Source organism: Pelecanus crispus, chromosome 4 (genome assembly GCF_030463565.1).
Source record: "Pelecanus crispus isolate bPelCri1 chromosome 4, bPelCri1.pri, whole genome shotgun sequence".
Classification (NCBI taxonomy): Eukaryota; Metazoa; Chordata; class Aves; order Pelecaniformes; family Pelecanidae; genus Pelecanus; species Pelecanus crispus.
The window spans coordinates 33,933,273-33,951,404 of record NC_134646.1 but is presented as its reverse complement, the minus strand read 5'-3'; the positions used below and the strand labels follow the sequence as shown (position 1 = coordinate 33,951,404).

The 18,132-nt window shown below is 37.6% G+C and overlaps 1 protein-coding gene across 2 annotated transcripts in view; it reads left to right on the top strand.

The window, feature by feature from the left end:
• The window catches only part of GRID2 (glutamate ionotropic receptor delta type subunit 2), a 748,101-nt gene that overhangs the window by 581,686 nt on the left and 148,283 nt on the right, over positions 1-18,132 (top strand). For both annotated transcript variants that reach the window (XM_075708772.1, XM_075708771.1), the window contains one exon: positions 10,763-10,864. In XM_075708772.1, coding sequence (XP_075564887.1) covers positions 10,763-10,864 — 102 coding nt within the window. The remainder of the gene's footprint in view (positions 1-10,762; positions 10,865-18,132) is intronic.

The following is an 18,132-nucleotide window of genomic DNA, read 5'->3' as shown; positions in this document are numbered from 1 at the left end:
AATGTGTTTCTGTAGTTTTAATTACTAAGATATATTGCTAATGATAATTTGTTTTTGCAGCAAATTCTCATGTCATTAAAGCAGTGATTTTCATTTGTAATAAAAAACTATTTTACTGATTCAGCTATTCGAGAGAGGGCTTATTAGAAGTGTCAATTCATCTTTTAAACTAATGGTTTACTATTTTCTACAAGGAACCTTTATTTAAGCCTTCAGGTATCCTACTACATATCATTTGCCATTTAAGTGTTTATGATATGTAGATTGTTCTGACAAGCTTATTTACCATAATAAGAGCAAATACTTGCAGTGTATGGAGCAATGAGTTTGTAAAATCACTCACGCTGTCAGCCATTCAGGTTCTTTTCAGAGCAACCTGCTAAAACAATTTTGTCTTGGTAGGGAAAACTCAGTTTTTTCCTTCCCCAAATTCTTTAACCTTCCAGTTTTGTCCAACTGATGGTAAAGCAGAAGAGATCTTTTTTGGTTAGCACATCTCAAAGACTTCTTAGAAGCTTTGTGTCTAATTTTCAGAGTAAATTTTTATGCATCAGAGAGAGTCATAAGCTGCCTCTGTAATGCTATTTTATTGTGGTGCTTTTTTATATTTTCAGTAGTAAATAATAGTCATATAGAAATGGTTCACTTTCTTACAAAATGTTGTACTACTCATCTGAGCCCTTCTTTAACAGGCAACATTTTTTCCCACCCTTAATTCAGCATATGAAATTTATGCTCACTCATGCCTCTGCTTCTCTAATACAGAAACACCCACTTCTGTATGTGGCTCCATCTAACTACTAACAGACCCTGCTAGGGTTTAGATATTCTTCTGTGGAGCATTGATTAGTAGTAAATACAGTGGGCTCCAAACTTGTCTTAAACCATACGTGTTGTGTAATGCGCACAAGTGTAACATAAACATTTTGAACAGTTTTGTACAGTCTAACTCTCAGCTGTGATTGCTGTACAGCATCACCACCAGCAAAACTCACTGTGCAATCAGAATTACACGTTTTGTGGTGGTCAGATGATGATGCCTCTGAGGTGTCATTGAGGGCATCATCAGAAGACTGTAGGAACACAGGTCTGTCTTAGTTATGTAACGATGTAGCAGATGTCCTGTGGTATCTAGAAAGGAAAGAAGCTGAATGTATTGTCTGTGCTGAAGGTGAATTTATAGTGCTGGTAGTTAGAGAGGAAATTGCTTTTGATCCTTATCAGTATAACATTTGGTTATCAGCGTAGCAGTTCTGTCAAGGCCTCTAGCACAGAAATAATTTTAGTAACAGTTTATTGATGTTAAAAAGACCTGTACTTTGGAACTAAGACTAGATCATCTGGAAGCAAAAATCTTAAAAAGGATTATGGTTGGACTGGATAATCTTAAAGGTCTTTTCCAACCTAAACGATTCTATGATTATCTGGACCCAATGGAAGGAGGGACCCCTGGTATGAGACAGACCATGACCTAGTTCCTCAAAGGCTTCCCAGTGCTCAGTGCTCCTGGCCCCTGTGCTGATCTTGAGGACTCTAGGTGAACACATCGTCTCTCATTGCAGCTGCATCTAGTAGGAAGAAGTTCCTTTTCATAATCCAGATTGTTGGCCACGACCATCTCCTCAAATTCACTCTTGACCTTTCTGTTCTCCACTGCCCCAAGCCTCATGGATGCTCTCATCGGATCTTTCTTTCCTTGTACTATATTTAAGAAGGAGCTGGCAAATTCTGTGCTGAACAACAGAGAGTGTAAGCTACTTTGATGTCATCTAAGTTTGAACAGCTTCTAGACAGGTGCAAATATGTTTTAAGATATGCACATCACCTGTACTGAACAGTGGTGCATGTAGTCACACTACCTCCATACTAATTCCTTTGCCTCTCATGTTGGTGAAGAGAGGGTGAAAGTGTCTGAGGAGACAGGAACCCACATTCTTTGGGATAAAAATAGTATCTTATCACATGTGCCTCTCTTTGACTTTATATCTGGGATTTGGAAGGAGTGTTTTCATGCCAGTACATCAATGCCTTGAGTAAGGCAGGGATGTGTTTTTCTATGTCTGTTTCTTATTCTGTGTTTCATGCTGAAGTTAAGAATTATGTAGCAACGCCAAACACGCTAAGTGTAAGTATGTATTTAAAAATGAGGGTGTCCTCTTTTAAAGGTTTTCAGAACATGTATTTCCATGGTATGTGCATCCTAGGAACACTTCCCACCCTTCACCCAAGTCTTATGAATGCAACTCTTGTTTTTCATGCATAAGGAAAGTCACACCAGCAGTACTGCTCAAGGAGCATTCAGTAGCTAAATAAATAAATACATCTACTTTTGAGTAAGTAGTGGTGGAGTATTGCTTCATTTAAAATCCTTTAGCCTTCCAAAGAAAAAAGGATATTCCCCTATGTTATACCTGAAAAAAGTATACTTCATAACACTGTGCTTCATGTGAAAAGATAACCAGATGTAGAGTTCGTTGACGCATTTTTGTGTGAGCAGTGGTGCGATAATTCTGCTTACACTTCAAAAATAGGGCTAAAGAGGTGCCAGTGAGATTAGTCCAGATGTTCTGTAGCCTCAGTGGGCCCCACGTGTACCTAAAAACAGCGTCTGTACTACTGCTCTACTACTGCACTTCCTGGGCTGGAGCTAGGCAACAGACTTTCTTTTTCTTCCCAGCTTGGAGAGTGATGAAGCTAATACACAATTCTCCATGTGGATTTACTCCAGAACTGACTCCTGGACTGCTAATTCTGTGGTTATATTCAAGGGGAGATTTTCACTGCAGAAAAAAACCCCAAGGTACTTCTCAGCATGCCTGCTCACGGAGCTGACTGCAGTGCAGTGTGGAGTAACTCAGCACTGGCAGCAGTCTGCTGCAGAAGCAGGGCGTTCAGCGTAGGCCAATTTTCTCTGAAGGATTCACTTATGTGGTTTATTGGACTGGGTTTGTTCAGAAACCTGCTTTGTACACTCACTTCTCTCTAAGTGAAACAGTGCTGGTTTTGTTCTATGCTATTACAATTTTGACTTATTTCTGGAATGCTGCCCCCAGAATTTTTGAGCCCTGCAACAGTGCAAACAGTTTCTGTTTATATTCCACTTTGTCAAACCCTTTCTGAAAAATCAAATCCCCCAAAAGCACCTTACTAAGCTGAAGGGAAAGCTGGGAGTCTGTTGAAGAATGTTCATATACTCCCCGGGAACTGATGAGAAGCTGAAATGTGCCACGCACATTTTGTTGCTGCCTGTAGAGAGGGAGCTTCATGCAACCCAGTGGAAAACAATATTTTTCATCATTTGTCTCTGGTCAGGTTTGATCAAAGGTTTTAATATGATACAAAAATCTTTATATTGTGATCTAATATGAGCTGGAGTAGTAACTTTGAATATTTTTCTCTTTGATTTCATAAAGATGCAGTGCTGTCCCAGCATGAAATGGACCAAGTTCAATTATAAACCTTGATTTTTTAATTTCTTTTTTTCAGACCTTACATGATTTAGGTAAAATACATCCTTTTAAACTCTTAAAATGCTTAATGAGAAAGGAGATGAGGATTTGCAATTAAAAATCAAAATGACTGTATTTAAACTGCACACAAACCTGAACTTACATGGTATTATCAATTTCCCTGGAATAATTCAGACATCAGTGTGCAATCTTTCAGCGTAAAATGAAAGTGATATTCATGAGCTTTACTCTGGCAGTATGAAGAACTTTGATAGTCTAAAGGAGGGATTGCCTCCTGAAGAGAAAAGAAAGTATGTGTATGTGTGTTTTTGGGGAAAGATTATTACTTTCTCTTTTTTTGGAGAAGGAAGTGCCTATTTGTGTCATTTTAAGTTAACTTATTTACGTCACCTGATAAACTATAACAAGGTGGTAAGAGGGGCTCTAGACAGTAAAATGTACTGTTAAAAAAATCACATAAAAGTAGATGTTAGACTTAATGACTAATATCTATCTTCAGTGAAGCTTTATTTTTCCTTCCCAACTTACTGTTGTTCACGGTGTATTCTGGATGATATACGGCCAAGTCAGGTTGAATCATAAGTCTGAAAAGTAAGCGTGTTACTCATCTCGGGTGGTTACTGGCCTCTCTGTAGCTGTTGACTGAAAACCCCAGCCACCAGCAACATGCTCTTGTCAGCTGTTACATTCTTACCTCAATTTTCAGCAAAAGGAGAACAAAACCCGCCCCCTCACAAAGGTCATTTTGGCATTCAAGCAATGCTAGAACACACCAGTAGCCTGCATGCATGTGCTTTCTCTGTACTCTGGGTTGTGGCCCAGGACAAATGAAGAAGGATGGATACTTTCCCTGTGAATGCTTGCTGCCACAGCAATCCCTGGGCACCACTGGGATTTTCCACAGGAGGTTTTCCTGCACAGTGATCCACAGTGGAGTCACCAAATGGCAAGGGAGCAATGTCTGCATTGGGTCAAAGAACAGGCTTTACTGAGTATTTGACTTTAATTGAAATATGGAGGCAGTGTCTGGCTCATTAATATCCTTGTCTGGGTCTTTTCCTCAGAGTTGTGTAAGGATTTCAGAGGACAGGAGTGAAAAAAAAATATGAAAGGTGAAAGCAAGAGAAGCAGGGCCATACAGTAATGTATTTTGTTAAGTCCCATCTCCCTCATAACACGAGAGGAGAGGGAGGAGTTGAGGGGAACTTTCCTGAGAGAGGACTGCCTGGGAGAAAAGGAGACCCAAGGGCTAAAGAGAAATGAGAAAGGACCCAAAGTGATTTGAAAAATAAGTCAAAGGTGGCTGAAGTGAAAGGCGAGGTCCCTTTACCAACCCAAGCCCTAAACAAAAGGAGCAAGACAAGAAAAAGGCACAGGAAACAGCAGGGAAGATCAAGGGAAAGAAAAGCAAAGAGGAAAGAAAGTATGCTGAAAGTACACAGAGAAATGACAAGAGGCATTGCAATACAAGAAAGAGCAAGATAATCACAGGTTAGGGAACCACTGGGAGTACTGAATTCACAGAGAGGACTAGAGAAGGGAAAAAAGGGTGTTTTCCAAAGATAAAAGAGAAGACATTTAGAAGTGGGAAATGATAGATTAAAACCCACCAAATTTCAAATGAAAGGGAAAGTAGTAATAGAGAATGTAAGCTTGAGATGAAGGCGGGGGGCAGGGGGGGAAGTGAGGGACCATTAGAATGAAATCACCAGCTTGGAGACATGGTTCATTATCTTTGAGATGTGGTGATTTACTGTATTTTCCAAAAATCATACCATTAGAGTTCCTCTGGAAGCTTGGCCTAAGCACTAAGCATGAGCTTCATGAGTGGAGCACGCAGTGTGAGAACAGCTATGCAGTCTATGCTTTTTTCTCCATATACCTCATATTTGTCAGTGGTCTAAAACATCCAGTTATAACTTCTGGCACCAGTCTGGGTGCATGATTCCTTGAGAAAATATTGAGTCAAGGGCTGGTAGGCAAACAAACAGCAGGTTACCAGCAGGTAACTTTCCGTTAGCTTCTTCATTTCAATTCAATAAGAAAAGGAAATTTGGGCACTCCCCAAAGCAAAATATTTTATTAACTGTGTGCAGCATTATTCTGCCATGTGCTTTGGCTTTGAGGAAAGAAATTCTTGCTTAGGTCACTTGCACTTGTGTCTATGATCAGTTAATAAAACAAATAGACCACCTTGACTGATGCAATTATAATCCTGAAGCCACTGGGTATAAAGCTAAACTTGGGTATTCACATTCTCCTAACATAGCTTGAAAATAACAGAGCGAGTCCAGGGGCAGGTCATTCCTTCTAGTCCAGAGACAAATTAAAGCAATAAAACATACTGTACAAAATAATTAACTGAATGCACAGAACTATGTAGGTTTCACCACACAGAATGTAGGAGAAACAAGTGCTGCTATACATTATCCAATTTGTTGAACACAGTATTTTCTATTGATTTTAACAACTTATTTTCTGCTGACTATTACCTAAGCTCCAGTGAAGGGAGAAGTTAAACACAGAAAGCTTTCCTGCTAACCAATTGTATTAGGAAATCACTGTGAAGAACAAAAGTGATCCTTGTTTCTTTAGTTAAGCCCAGGAGTACAAAGGCCCTCGGTTAACCCCTGGCCATCAGACTTTTTGCAGATTTGGTTGACCAACTGTTGGGTGCTGGCTAAGGAGCTGAACTGAAAGGACTCTAACCAGGTGACAGAGTGTCTGACTAGATTTTTCATAACTGACAGTATCAGAATGACAGCCGAAACATACCTTTTCTGGCATTTCTTCTGTGAGACATAGTCTTTCATCTGTAGGATTTAGTCTCTGATTTCCCAGTCGCTGTTGGACGTATTAACAGCAGACAAGAGGCATCAGGAATAACCTGTGCAAAACTATTTCTATGTTGTCCTGCTTGAATTTTGCCTAAACTGGTGTCCTAGCAAATTTTGTAAATGCTGAATCCACACATCACAAATGCCCCTTTTTCTTCCTTATTTTTTGTTGTGTATCCCATTTTGAGTCTTCCCAGCACACCTGGGAGTTAGAATCTCCTAGCTGAGTGCTGTTCCATGACAGCTTCATGATGTATTTTCCAATCATGTGAATTTATTGGTGCTTTGGAATGGAAAAGGGCATTATTAAGATGCCTATCTTCTGTTGAAGTCGTGTCTTGGAAAAAGTCAGTTCCTAAAGCAGGTTGGACCTGGGTGAAAATGAAGAAGGGGAGTTTCTGAAGAACATATGGGTACTGCAGGCGAGGAGGCTGGTATTTCTGTGGGTGACCAGCTCTCTTATGAGCTGCTAATGGAGAAGTTCCTCAACATTGCTCTGTGGTGGGCATTTTCACTGGAAATGTTTTGTCAGGCTGTCTGTAGTAAAACCAAGATCTTGTTCTCTTTTTTCCTCCTTTTTTTTCTTTTTTTCTTTTTTTTTCTTTTTTTTTTTCTTTTTTCTTCTTTTTTCTTTCTGAAGTAACAGAACATTCCACACTCTCCTGGAGTGACAGGCACTTAACTAATGCATTTGTATGAGTATTCTGGTTTTACTTATTTTCTATGATTGTCCTCAACTGTGATCACACCAGGCCAATGTATTTTTCTCAATTAATTGACACAGTTTTAATCTATATTGTACTCTGCCAAAAAAAAGTGAAAGCTCTCAGATATTCAGCAGAGTTCACTAATTTCATAGGAAGCAGGGGAAAAAATCTGGCTGTAAGCTCTATCAAAAAGGCTTTATAGATTTTAGTGTTCCAAGTTCCTTATAAATCAGTGTCTGGAAACTGCAGATATACATAAAATAGATTTTGCCTATTTTAGTATATACACAAATTACAGACTTTCCATAATGCATAGTTCATATAGGCAAAAATTTCTAGTGAAAAAGCACCTCTGCAAAGGGAGGTCAATTTTTGGCTCTGCCAGCAAAACAGGAGAGAGAAACCCATTCTAATAATGGTGATAGAGGGGATAACAAGCTGGGAGGTGGGATAATCAGAAAGAGGTTGTAAGTTGGATATCAAAGGAAGCAGAACATTGACAACATTTCCATCTTCATCATTTTATATCTGAATGTAATAGAGTGGATGCTATCATTAAAATAAACAAAAATAACTGCACCTGAAGTACAAAGAACTATAAATGACAAAATTCATATGGTATGAAGACGACAAGTACAGTGCTGAATAGAGAGTTCCCATCACCCATAGTGTTCTACACAAATCAACCAGAATTAGTGTGAGATTCTGTTATTGCCTGATCTGTTCTCTCATTTCAACTATCAGAGACAGAACAAAAGAAAAAGGAAGTAAATGCAGAAGCAGCAAATGTTTTGCAGAAGTGGTTAAGCGAGAGGTAGAGCTGAAGAGGTAGTTTCATACCACCCTCACCTTGCTGTTTCAGCAATAGTTACATTTGCTCCTTGCTGCAATGACAAGCTCAAATTATCATTGATAAATGTTAATTCTTTTTCTCCTACTAACAGTAAGCAGCTCCCGCTCAAAATCAATTTTAACTTTATTGGCAAGGCACTGCACATTTGTCTTCGCTATAACTGTGCTGCATAAAGGAACAATTGAATTGAAAATTAAATGAGCAATAATTGAAAGTAAAATGTGCCTTTTTAAAGGAAAATTAGTGCTATGCTAAATTTCCAGGAATCAGTTATGTTGGGGTTTTTTTCCTTAAAAAGGTAGAATGGGTTGGGCTAAAAAGTAAATTATATAAATATGTACACATTAATGTACATAATTAGAGGCGGACTTTAACCTCAAAGGGATACAAAGGCTCTCCAGTAACTTCCTAGGGTTTTAAATCTGGCAAAAGCAGTACAGTTTCTGTGATAATTATGCTTCCAATGCATTTCGATATGCTAATTGGATCTAAGTTCTAATTAGTTTATGTGACTAAGAACGATAATCACTGAATTAATTTAATGTACTTTTGTTTTGAACTTAGTGCCATTTTCAATATTGTTAATACAGAAAATGTAGGCTATAAAATGCTTTGCTTTATAGGTTGACAGTGGTTTATCACACACAGTCTATGGTGCACACACTTCAAATACATCCACTACATTTCACTGCATTATTACAGGTAACACACTTCAGCAGTTAGGTTATTCAGCTCAAAGTGTTGGAGGGCTTTGGCAGAGGAGTGATGAGCACCTGCAAAAGTCAGCAGTGCATCCGTACTGCTGTGAACAGCCAGACATGCTGTGGAGGTACAGAAGCAGCAGAGATGGCTACTATAATCTGTTGTTGGTCTTTGTGATCAGATGGGAACATGAAGTGGGGAAACCAAGCAGTGATGGTTTGTGCTTTCATTTAGAAATAGCTGTTGGAAAGATGAGTAATTGCAAGAGATGAATACAATGCCTCATGCTTTACTTCCTCCTCATATCCTATTGCTACTTCCAATGATTTCTGCTGGAGTTCTGAATCCAGTAGATCCTTGATTTAGTTATTACTTGAGATTAAAGGTATGCTAAGCATTACCCTTGCTTATTCCCTGATAATAGTGTAACCTTAACTTCAAAATGGTAAGAATTAGGACAGCTCTGAACATTCCTGCAAATGGCAGAGAGAAAGAACTACACTGTTTTAAGGCCATCTTCTATTGGAAAACCTATCTCTATATCTTCACAGAAAGGTTTGGGGTTTTTACTTCCTGAGGCACCCATTTCTTAGGAGGCATTTTCAAAGAATTTATATGAATTAGAAGTTGCTCTAAAATAGCCTAATGGGTGTAATGAAGAAAACAAATATTTCAAATGGTCCACTTCTTAAATTCTTAAATGTGTGTACTTGGAATTTGTTCCTTGGTTTGTGTCTCACTTTGAAAGATACATGAAACACATATACAAAGGCTTTTCCCATGAAGAACTGAAAATAATGCTTTCTGTAAAGTTGTGTTCAATCACATCTTCTCTCACAGACCCCTCAGATGGTTCAGGCACCTTGCCATTTCTGTGACTGTGCATTAAAGTAATGTTTTGGATGTTTTACAGTTGATATTTCCCACAGATTATAGGGTTGAATTCTCTGAGAGGCTAGACTTAGTAGAGGCCACTGGGCCAAGCAGTAATGTACAGGTGTTAATCTTGTTTCTGTCAGAGCAGGACCTTTTGTGCCTTTAAATAGGGACATGAAAACCACCTGGGTTTAGAGGCTTAAGTTAGCTACCCAAGTCAGAAGACAAGCATCCCTCCATAGATTTCATGTACAGTCCATGGAGAAGGCAGTTCAGAGCAGGAGCTGATACCTGCACGTGCCTACCTTTTTCTCTATATATTTGACTGTATTAACAGGTTTACATAGGCAATTAGTTTATATGCATAATTGAGACTCTACTCCAAAGTCCTCTGAAGTCAGTCATCGTCCTTCTTTTGGGTTTTGGTAATTGTATTGGCCAGTGGTAATAAATTAAAAAAAAGAAAACAGTAATGTTTGTATGTGGTGCTAAGGGATGAGTGGTTGGTTGGTCTGTTTCTCTGTACCCAAGATAAGCATGTACCATCATGTAAGAATATAGTCATTATATTTTCAGACAAGCTAAATTACAGGTGTAGTATCTACTACATTCAGATTGAAAGGCAACTAGTCCTGTAGAGATCACTGAGAAAAAGCTTCTGTCCATAGAAGCCCAAGAAATACAATAGCACCAATGCAAAGCATCTCATAGCTGAATTCCTTTTTCTGCATTATCTGTTGCAGTCCTTTCTCAATACTGTGATGTGCCTATCCAATGGCCTTTTCCTCAATCATCTTTAAATGCGATTTCTAACCTGGCTAAAAATCACTGCTGTTTCACTATCAATGAGTAGTATAAGCTTTAATTAAAACTAGTGTAATTCCTTTCATCAGAGTTCTGCTAGGAAAGATGGGCTGGAGCAGACAGCATGCTAAAATTTATGGTAGCTATTATTTCTCCAATTAGTGTATTACTGAAAGTAAAGTAGAAATATTGTTACAGCCATACTACTTTTTAAATGTTTTTCATTAATATAGAAGTCCTCCCTGAGCTCCTCTAAAGCAATACATATGCCCCCAAACCCTGGATGCTGTCATCCATCGCACACTGGTATTTAAAAGCACAAACTGATATCCCTAATTGCTTCATTTGCAATTTAAAGATGAATCTGTGCGCAAGCCCTTCCCTGACTTTCCAACCCATTGATTCCAGAAGGTGTTCTGTTTATTTCGTACGTTCCTGTTTAAAGCTGCCTAAGAGGAATGACTGGCAAAACTTTTTGGGCAATGAGGAAATTATTTCTGTTTTCTCTTTCAGCTTGGTTGCTGGAATCCCATCATTGGCCTGAATGGGTCACTAACAGACAGAAAGTTGGAGAATAACATGCGAGGAGTGGTTCTGCGTGTGGTGACTGTGCTGGTAAGCAGATCTTCATCCTTTTGCACTAGCAGGAATGTATTTTCTTCCTTTTGCTTCATCTTTTGAATAAGTACACCATTTTACCAAGAACTTGGTGTTCAAGTGTCTTATTTCAGCTTGTCAATACGAGAGCAATGGAGCAATTTCCACAAAATAAAATTATTTATCAGGACAGTTCATTTCAGATAGTGAATCAAACACATTAAAACCTGTTTCTTCTACAGACACATACTAAATTAGATTACACAACCATATGAACTGATAAAGGGCAACTTCAAGTGCCCCGTTAGCTAAAGTTACCTAGCTGAAACACTAAATGATTCATAAGATGTAGCTGCCTTCCAATTACCTTGCCAAATTGAGTGCAATCTGACACAGATTGCCATGCTTGGAAAATATTCAAGATCAGCTTAGAGTGAGTAATGTTAGTTCATTGAAACATCTACTGTCCCCCTCCCAGCTTTTCTTCAGCCAGGTTCTTCCCCTGTGCGGACACCTTGCATTAAGCAGCTGCAACAAAGCTGTTAGTTTAAAGCTGCATGGAAAAAGTCTACCAGAATAGGAAGATATTTTGTGGTATGAAGGCATTGTATTCCCTGTCATAAACTTAGGCTGCTTGAGCAGAAGTTGTTAGAGTGGGGGGAAAAAGAAAAAAAAGAAAAAAATAAGGAAAAAGAAACTAATATGAGTTGTATAGGCCTCTTTGGACCAATGCCCAAACACAAAGTTGGCCCAGGGCTGCAGAACTGTAAAGGTTATACTGAGCTACTTCCCTCTCTCTACTATCTACTCATGTTTTTCATTACTGATTCAGTGTTTGAGGGCCTGACCGCTTGCTTATAAAGAACAAGGCAAGAGTGGTTTCCACAGTTTACATTGCTGACTTTGCATCATGAAGGAAAAAGCTGTCAGGGGTGGAAAGTGAAATCACCAGAGCATGTCAGTGCCACAGACAAAGCAGTTTGGTACCCCTCCAATTATTTTATGGGTCTTTAAAAGCCATCATCTGTCACGGTGTCAAGTCTGTTCCAGCTCTTAGTACATTAGAGAACTTCCTGTGATAATATCTACAAAACAAAACAAAACAAAACAAAACAAAACAAAAAAACCCAACCAAATAAGAAGGATGAATGCACAGAAAAAGGCAAAGCAGTAGGGTAGTGGGTTTTATACTTTAATTGCATGTTCATCAAAATAGCATCATGGTGGCAGTGGCTGGTCTTTGTGTTTTGCCTGATACTCATGTTAATTGATTCAGTATAATTTTCTGTTGACAAAAATCATCTGTGGATGTTGTCTAGCAAAATAAATTCAAATTAGAGTCTTGGACTTTTTTTTCTTATTTCTTCTTCTTCCCTCTCTCCCCACTCCATTCCTCAGATTTCATCCCCAGTTATTTTAGTTAGCTTGCCAGGGAGCATTCTAAATTTCAAGTCATTATAGCATGAATATTTAGCAACTTGCAAAAATACAAGAAAGTCATTAGTTATGCTGATAGGATGCTCTATTAATAATAAAAACAGAAGGCAGACATTTAAAGTTCAGCACACAGCACATGGCAGTTCAGTCTCCTCACTGCAGTCCTCACGCACTGCCTCACGTGAGCACACAAAAGCCATTTGGTTTTGTTGACAGTTTTAAAGCACAACTGGTGACAACTTCCATGCGCAACTATTGAAAAACACAATTAGTCTGAATTGTGCCTTGTTAAAATTTGCTAATTTATCATTTTGCTAACTGACTCTTGTGTTATGTAGAATGTGTACTCAAGGCAATACGTGGGGAAGATGCAAATGATTCATATTGGCTTCATAGCATAAAACTTCCTTTATTCTCTTAAAATTGTAGAGCTTCACATGGATGGTCAGTGCAATCTAGACAAAACTGACTGTGAACCACATTACAAATTGAGGTTCATTTGATTTTCCTCAGCAAAGATGAGGGGCAAGGATTTTGTAATCTGCATGAATAAAGGGAGGAAGCAAATACTTATTTAAACTCATGAGCCAGAAACAATATTTTTCACTAGCAGTTCCCTTTACTGATGGTACTTTCCCCCAAATGCCAGAAATCAGGTAGATAAAATACCATTTCTCCCTCATCCACAATCTCTAATGGCTGAGAGAGGCAGAGAGACACTGACTGAAAATCAAGCTACGAACCAAAAGCCTGAACAGAAGTTGGACAGTGCGGATGCTAGAACTGCAAAGTGCTAATTATTTCTAACCTCTTCCAATCTTTGGATATTCACAGAAGTTGCTGCCACCCCTGTGGATGACAGAGCATTATTTAGGATTCTTACCCTCTAGCAGTTTCTCTTACTGCTCTTACTATGCACAAGTAAGGGGTATTCATGAGGATATGCTGGCTTCTAAGTCTTAGTTTAATCTGAGACTTAAAATATAGCTGTCATTAGCATATCATTACTTCAAACCTATATGTTGCTACAGGATAAATGTATAGGGCTTTTACTCGTTGCTAATTATATCTTGGTTCCCATCTTTATTCACATAGCTTATTACAATGGTGCAATTATGTTATTTTTACTGGAATAGAACGAATAAATAGATATAACATTTGGATTTAAGTGGAGTCTTAGCTGGGCTCCCATAACACTGGAAATGAGGCAAAACTATTAAAAAAAAGTATTAATACTTGTTTTTTCTTTTTAAAAGTAGACTTTTAGTCCCTCTATTTGTTGTTATTCAATTTAGAAAAATTTGTTCTTAGAAAAACTTCGTCAGCAAAGACACTGACTAGAATTTCATTAAGCCCTACTCATTGTACAGCTATTATCAAAGGAAATTTGCTGTTAAGGCCATTAATTTTGTGAAATACAATAAAAATTTCAAGTTATAGTTTGGACAAATCAACAGAACTTTTTCAGGTAAATCAAAGCCATAGTAATATGTGAAAGTGCAATGTTCATCTGGTTTTATATCTGTATAGGACAAAACTCAAGATTTGTATTTATCCCGTGTGATGAAAATGTGTGATTTTTGCCTTTAATGTGTGAGTGCAGGAGGGATTTCACCCATCAACTTTATTTTAGCGATGCTGTTTATCATACTTCCTTTTCCATCTTTCTCAAATTCTTCAATTAAGTCAATACATTTCTGTTAAAAGTAAAGAATCTATTATTGATTATGAATGATTAGTTATTGTTATTAATTCTGCCAGTTTCTAACAATATGGTCTTGATCCAAGGAAACAAGAAGGCTTATGTTAAAATTAAAATAATAATACCTTTGAATATGAATAGGTTTCTTTTTCACTGAGATTTAAGAAGTTAACATTAATTTGTTAATTTGTTCTGTTAACACTTCGAATCTCTCGTGTCTTTCCAGATAGCAACCCTTCTCCTCTTCCAATTTCATTTTGTTGTGCCTTCAGGTTGAAAAGGACTGGTTCTAAAAAATTGCAGTAGAATTTGAGAGGATAGCAAATTGCAACACCTGGGTTATCCTGCATTATACTTATTACGAAATGAAACATTCTGCAGTCTGAAAATGATAAATGATTGCAACTAATTTCCCCAAAGCAGTCCTTCAAAAAGCGAGTGCTGAACAATTCCCATCATCTGCATCCATCTACTAATTCCTTTCCCTAGATAAATTTAATAATTATGGGCTATGTATCTGCAGATCCAAAACAAAATCTTTTTATGAATATGACAGAATACAGTATGTCCACAAATTGGAAATCGCTGGTTTCATTTGGCAGTGAATCCTGGCTCCTCTGAAGTTAATGGAAATTTTCTGCTTTGCATAAATAGGAATAAGAAACAATTCTTTGTGTTTTATTATGACGGGAACGATAGTCATGCCTTTGTACATGTGATTCAACATTTTAATCTGACTTGGATCAGTACCACACTTCCTACACTTCTAGAAAAGGTTTGACTTAATATCAAATGTCTCTGTCTTGGACCCCTTCCCCACTTGCAGGCAAAGTTGGAACTTTGTGTTTGACAAGTTACTTTTAAGTTCAAGTGACTTGCTGGTGAAGTTCTGAAACGTATTCCGAGTTTCTGAAATGTAGCTCAATCAAAGGTCAGCATAATAACTCCAAACAAATTCAGAGTGCCTTGAATGAACAATTGTCCAAGAACAAATTTAGCTAGATATCCATTTTGGCTATTTCAGTTTATCCTCTTCTTTTTCAGCTGCTCAGTTTCATTGAAAGGGAGCTAGAATACAGCAGATATTCTCATAATATCATTTTAGTAGCAGTGGCAATTAATGAATTATTCATATGAATGTTAAGCCATCAGAAATGGAATGAGATTTGGCCTGTTTGACAATGAATAGGCCAGCAGGTATTCGCAAATTCATGTTTCTAAAAAAGCCCCTGTTGTTTGAAAAAGGAAAAAGTTTGAAATTCCCTGTTTTAAAGAATTAGCACCTTGACTGAAAAGTACAGAGCCTTTTCTGAAAGTGCATAAGGTATAACTTCCTAATGGTGTAAAATATATTTGTGACTTTACATGAAGATTCAATACAGCTCACAAACAGGAGGCATGTATTTTCATAGCTGGATAGTCCTGAAAATGCAGGCAGAGTGAAGGAAAGAAAAATAATAGCAAGCAATACTGAATTATGCTTTGCCGTATGTACTGAGAGTTATTGCCTAGGTTACTTGCACAGAGCTAGGTGGACCAGAGGGAGTTTGGTGACCCTTGGCTCCAGGTGGGTACTGTGGGACATGGTGTAGTGAGAGGGCTGGCGGACAGGTAGACAAGCATAGCAAAAAGAAAAAGCATCATTTACACCAGGGAAAATATTATCATATGTGGACTAGTTTAATTCTTAATGGTTGGCATTAAATGCATGAGCATTTTTTGCCCAGATTAGGAAAGAAACAAATCTGAAAGCAGACAATATAGTTAGGGACAAGCTGGCAGGAGGTCTGCATCTTCAGTCCCTTTTTCTACTGAACTTACCACTCAAGAAAAGATGAAAAGTAAGATAGGAAGCTAATTCCTGGTTTTAAAAGTTGGAATGTCTTTGGGATTTGACTTTCAACGCTGATTTAAACAATGCAACAAAAGTCCTTTCCAAGAAGCTGGAGTAGCTTTCAGAGTGATAGGAAAAAGGAAAGGCATGAGAGAGATGAAATAAGACAGTGTTTAAGCATACACAGAGGAACAAACAGTTAGAAGTGATAAAGGATGAAAAAATGGCAGGACAAAAACATCAGTGAATGACTGTAAAATAAAGACCAACTGCAGCAAAGATTATGTGTGGGGTACCTCAGGAAATACTGAATAAATATTTTATAATAGTGTACAGTCTCATAGATAATGTCTCTTCCAATTTTTCCCATTCTTTTGGTGCTCACTTTTCTCATGTGGTCCTGATCCCTTTTCCCACTTTCACAACTGAATGGTGTGCACTTCTGTGACTCTTTCTTCATTCTGTCAGGCTGCACCTTCTATGCATCAGTGCCTACAATCTTTAAAAAAAAAATTAATTACAGCATATATTATACTAAATTATATGTTGCTCTGCGTCTCAACATTGTTGGTATATTGGACTATAATGCACCACAGTGAATTTTCTATGGCAGCAGAAATGCCTTAGGAGGGGGTAAGGTTAAGAAACATTACTTGACTATCTTCATCAATTGTAGTATCTGTGTTTTGAGCGAATGTATTCTACTCTTTTACCTGTAAGGGATAAATTATTCTCTGATGGCCATTTATGCACCCAAGTTTGAATGGCAGAAAAGCTGTGAGTGATGTAGTTTATTCTATCTGGAGTCTGTCATAAAATCTCTATATACTATAACTCAGTAATGTACTTAGTATATACCATGTGTGCTGTGGTTAAAATATTTCAAAAATATTTGAAGCTTTAGAATATTCCATTGTTAGTTGTAAAGAATGCATAACTTCCTAGGCAGCAGCAACTCCCTGTGTCTTGATTTCTCTTCCTTTTTGCTGCCCATATCCATCTTTGAAAGAAAATTGGAAAGAGTAGATTTTTTACAAACAAACACATCAAGAAAAATGTTCAGTGAAATGGTGGTAAATTGCAGCAACAGTGGTAGAGGTGTTCATTTCATTGGTAAATGAATTAAATCATCAGGAACAATGATGCATGACAGGATTAGGCTCACTATTTACTATTCTTCATAGTTACCCTGGTTGTTGACATGAAAGCTGTCATTTGGTACCAGATACGTGTGTCAAGACAGGCTTTTGCCTATGGAAAAGTCAGTTGGTATTGGAATCTTTGCATGGGGCAGATTTTCCGATTTGGAAACTTGAATTCAGATTTCAGGGCATGATTGTGGACACGTATTTATTGAAACCAAAATTTTGACATTAAAAAAAAATTATTCACTTTTACAGGTTTTAATAATAGTTTGCTCATTCCTAATGTACAGGGGATTTTTTTAAAATGGCTTGGGATGTATGCTGACTATGAATTGACTTTTACTCTCCTAAAAAGTTATCATATGTTTAAAATTAAAAATGGAACTTAATTGCTCTTTGATTGGTCAAAAGTTTTCTCAATGATTTTAAGGGTAAGCAAACTATTAATAGTTACAGCAAATGTTTCCCTTCACAAGGTAAGTGTAGCTCTGAGAGCTCCTATTACATTTTCTAATGCTAAGAATACTTAGGCATTCAGTTGTAAGGCTGTGGACTCCACTTTGTCAGAGGTCTGTCCAGGAAGAGTATGTTCATGTTTGTCTTGCTTAGTCTAGGTAGTTTATCCTGAGTCAGAGAAAGGAAAGAAGGTTTTAGAGATTTTTTCTAGCTTATGTTTCCATGACACCATATCTATTTCTAGGCAAATAAAAGAAAATAGGTTGGTATTAGTGGAATAAAAGAACATAGTAACATGTATAGAGAATTACAAACTAAGGAGAGGGGTTTGCAGGAGCAGTTTGTGTTGACCTAACTCTGCTCAGAAACCTTAGTCAGAATTATTTGTAATTTAGGTATTTTTAAATATAGAGAATGCAGGAAATGCAGTAGTGTTGTTATCCACAGACTCTATATAGTGCAGTTTATACTGTTTCTTAAATAAAGATTTCATCTTATGAAGGTACTGGTTAGAAACAATTTAATTGTAAAAACCAGGCACTTTTCTTGCAGTTCTAAGCCTGATTATGTTATCTCATGCTCTTCACATAGAGACTTCAATTTCTGAAAATAAGGAAACACATCTAGACTTTAGTTGAGCCAAGTATTGTTAGAAAAAAAGGAGATAATGCTGGGAAATACTGGCTCCATAACGAGACAGCTTTTTCCTAAA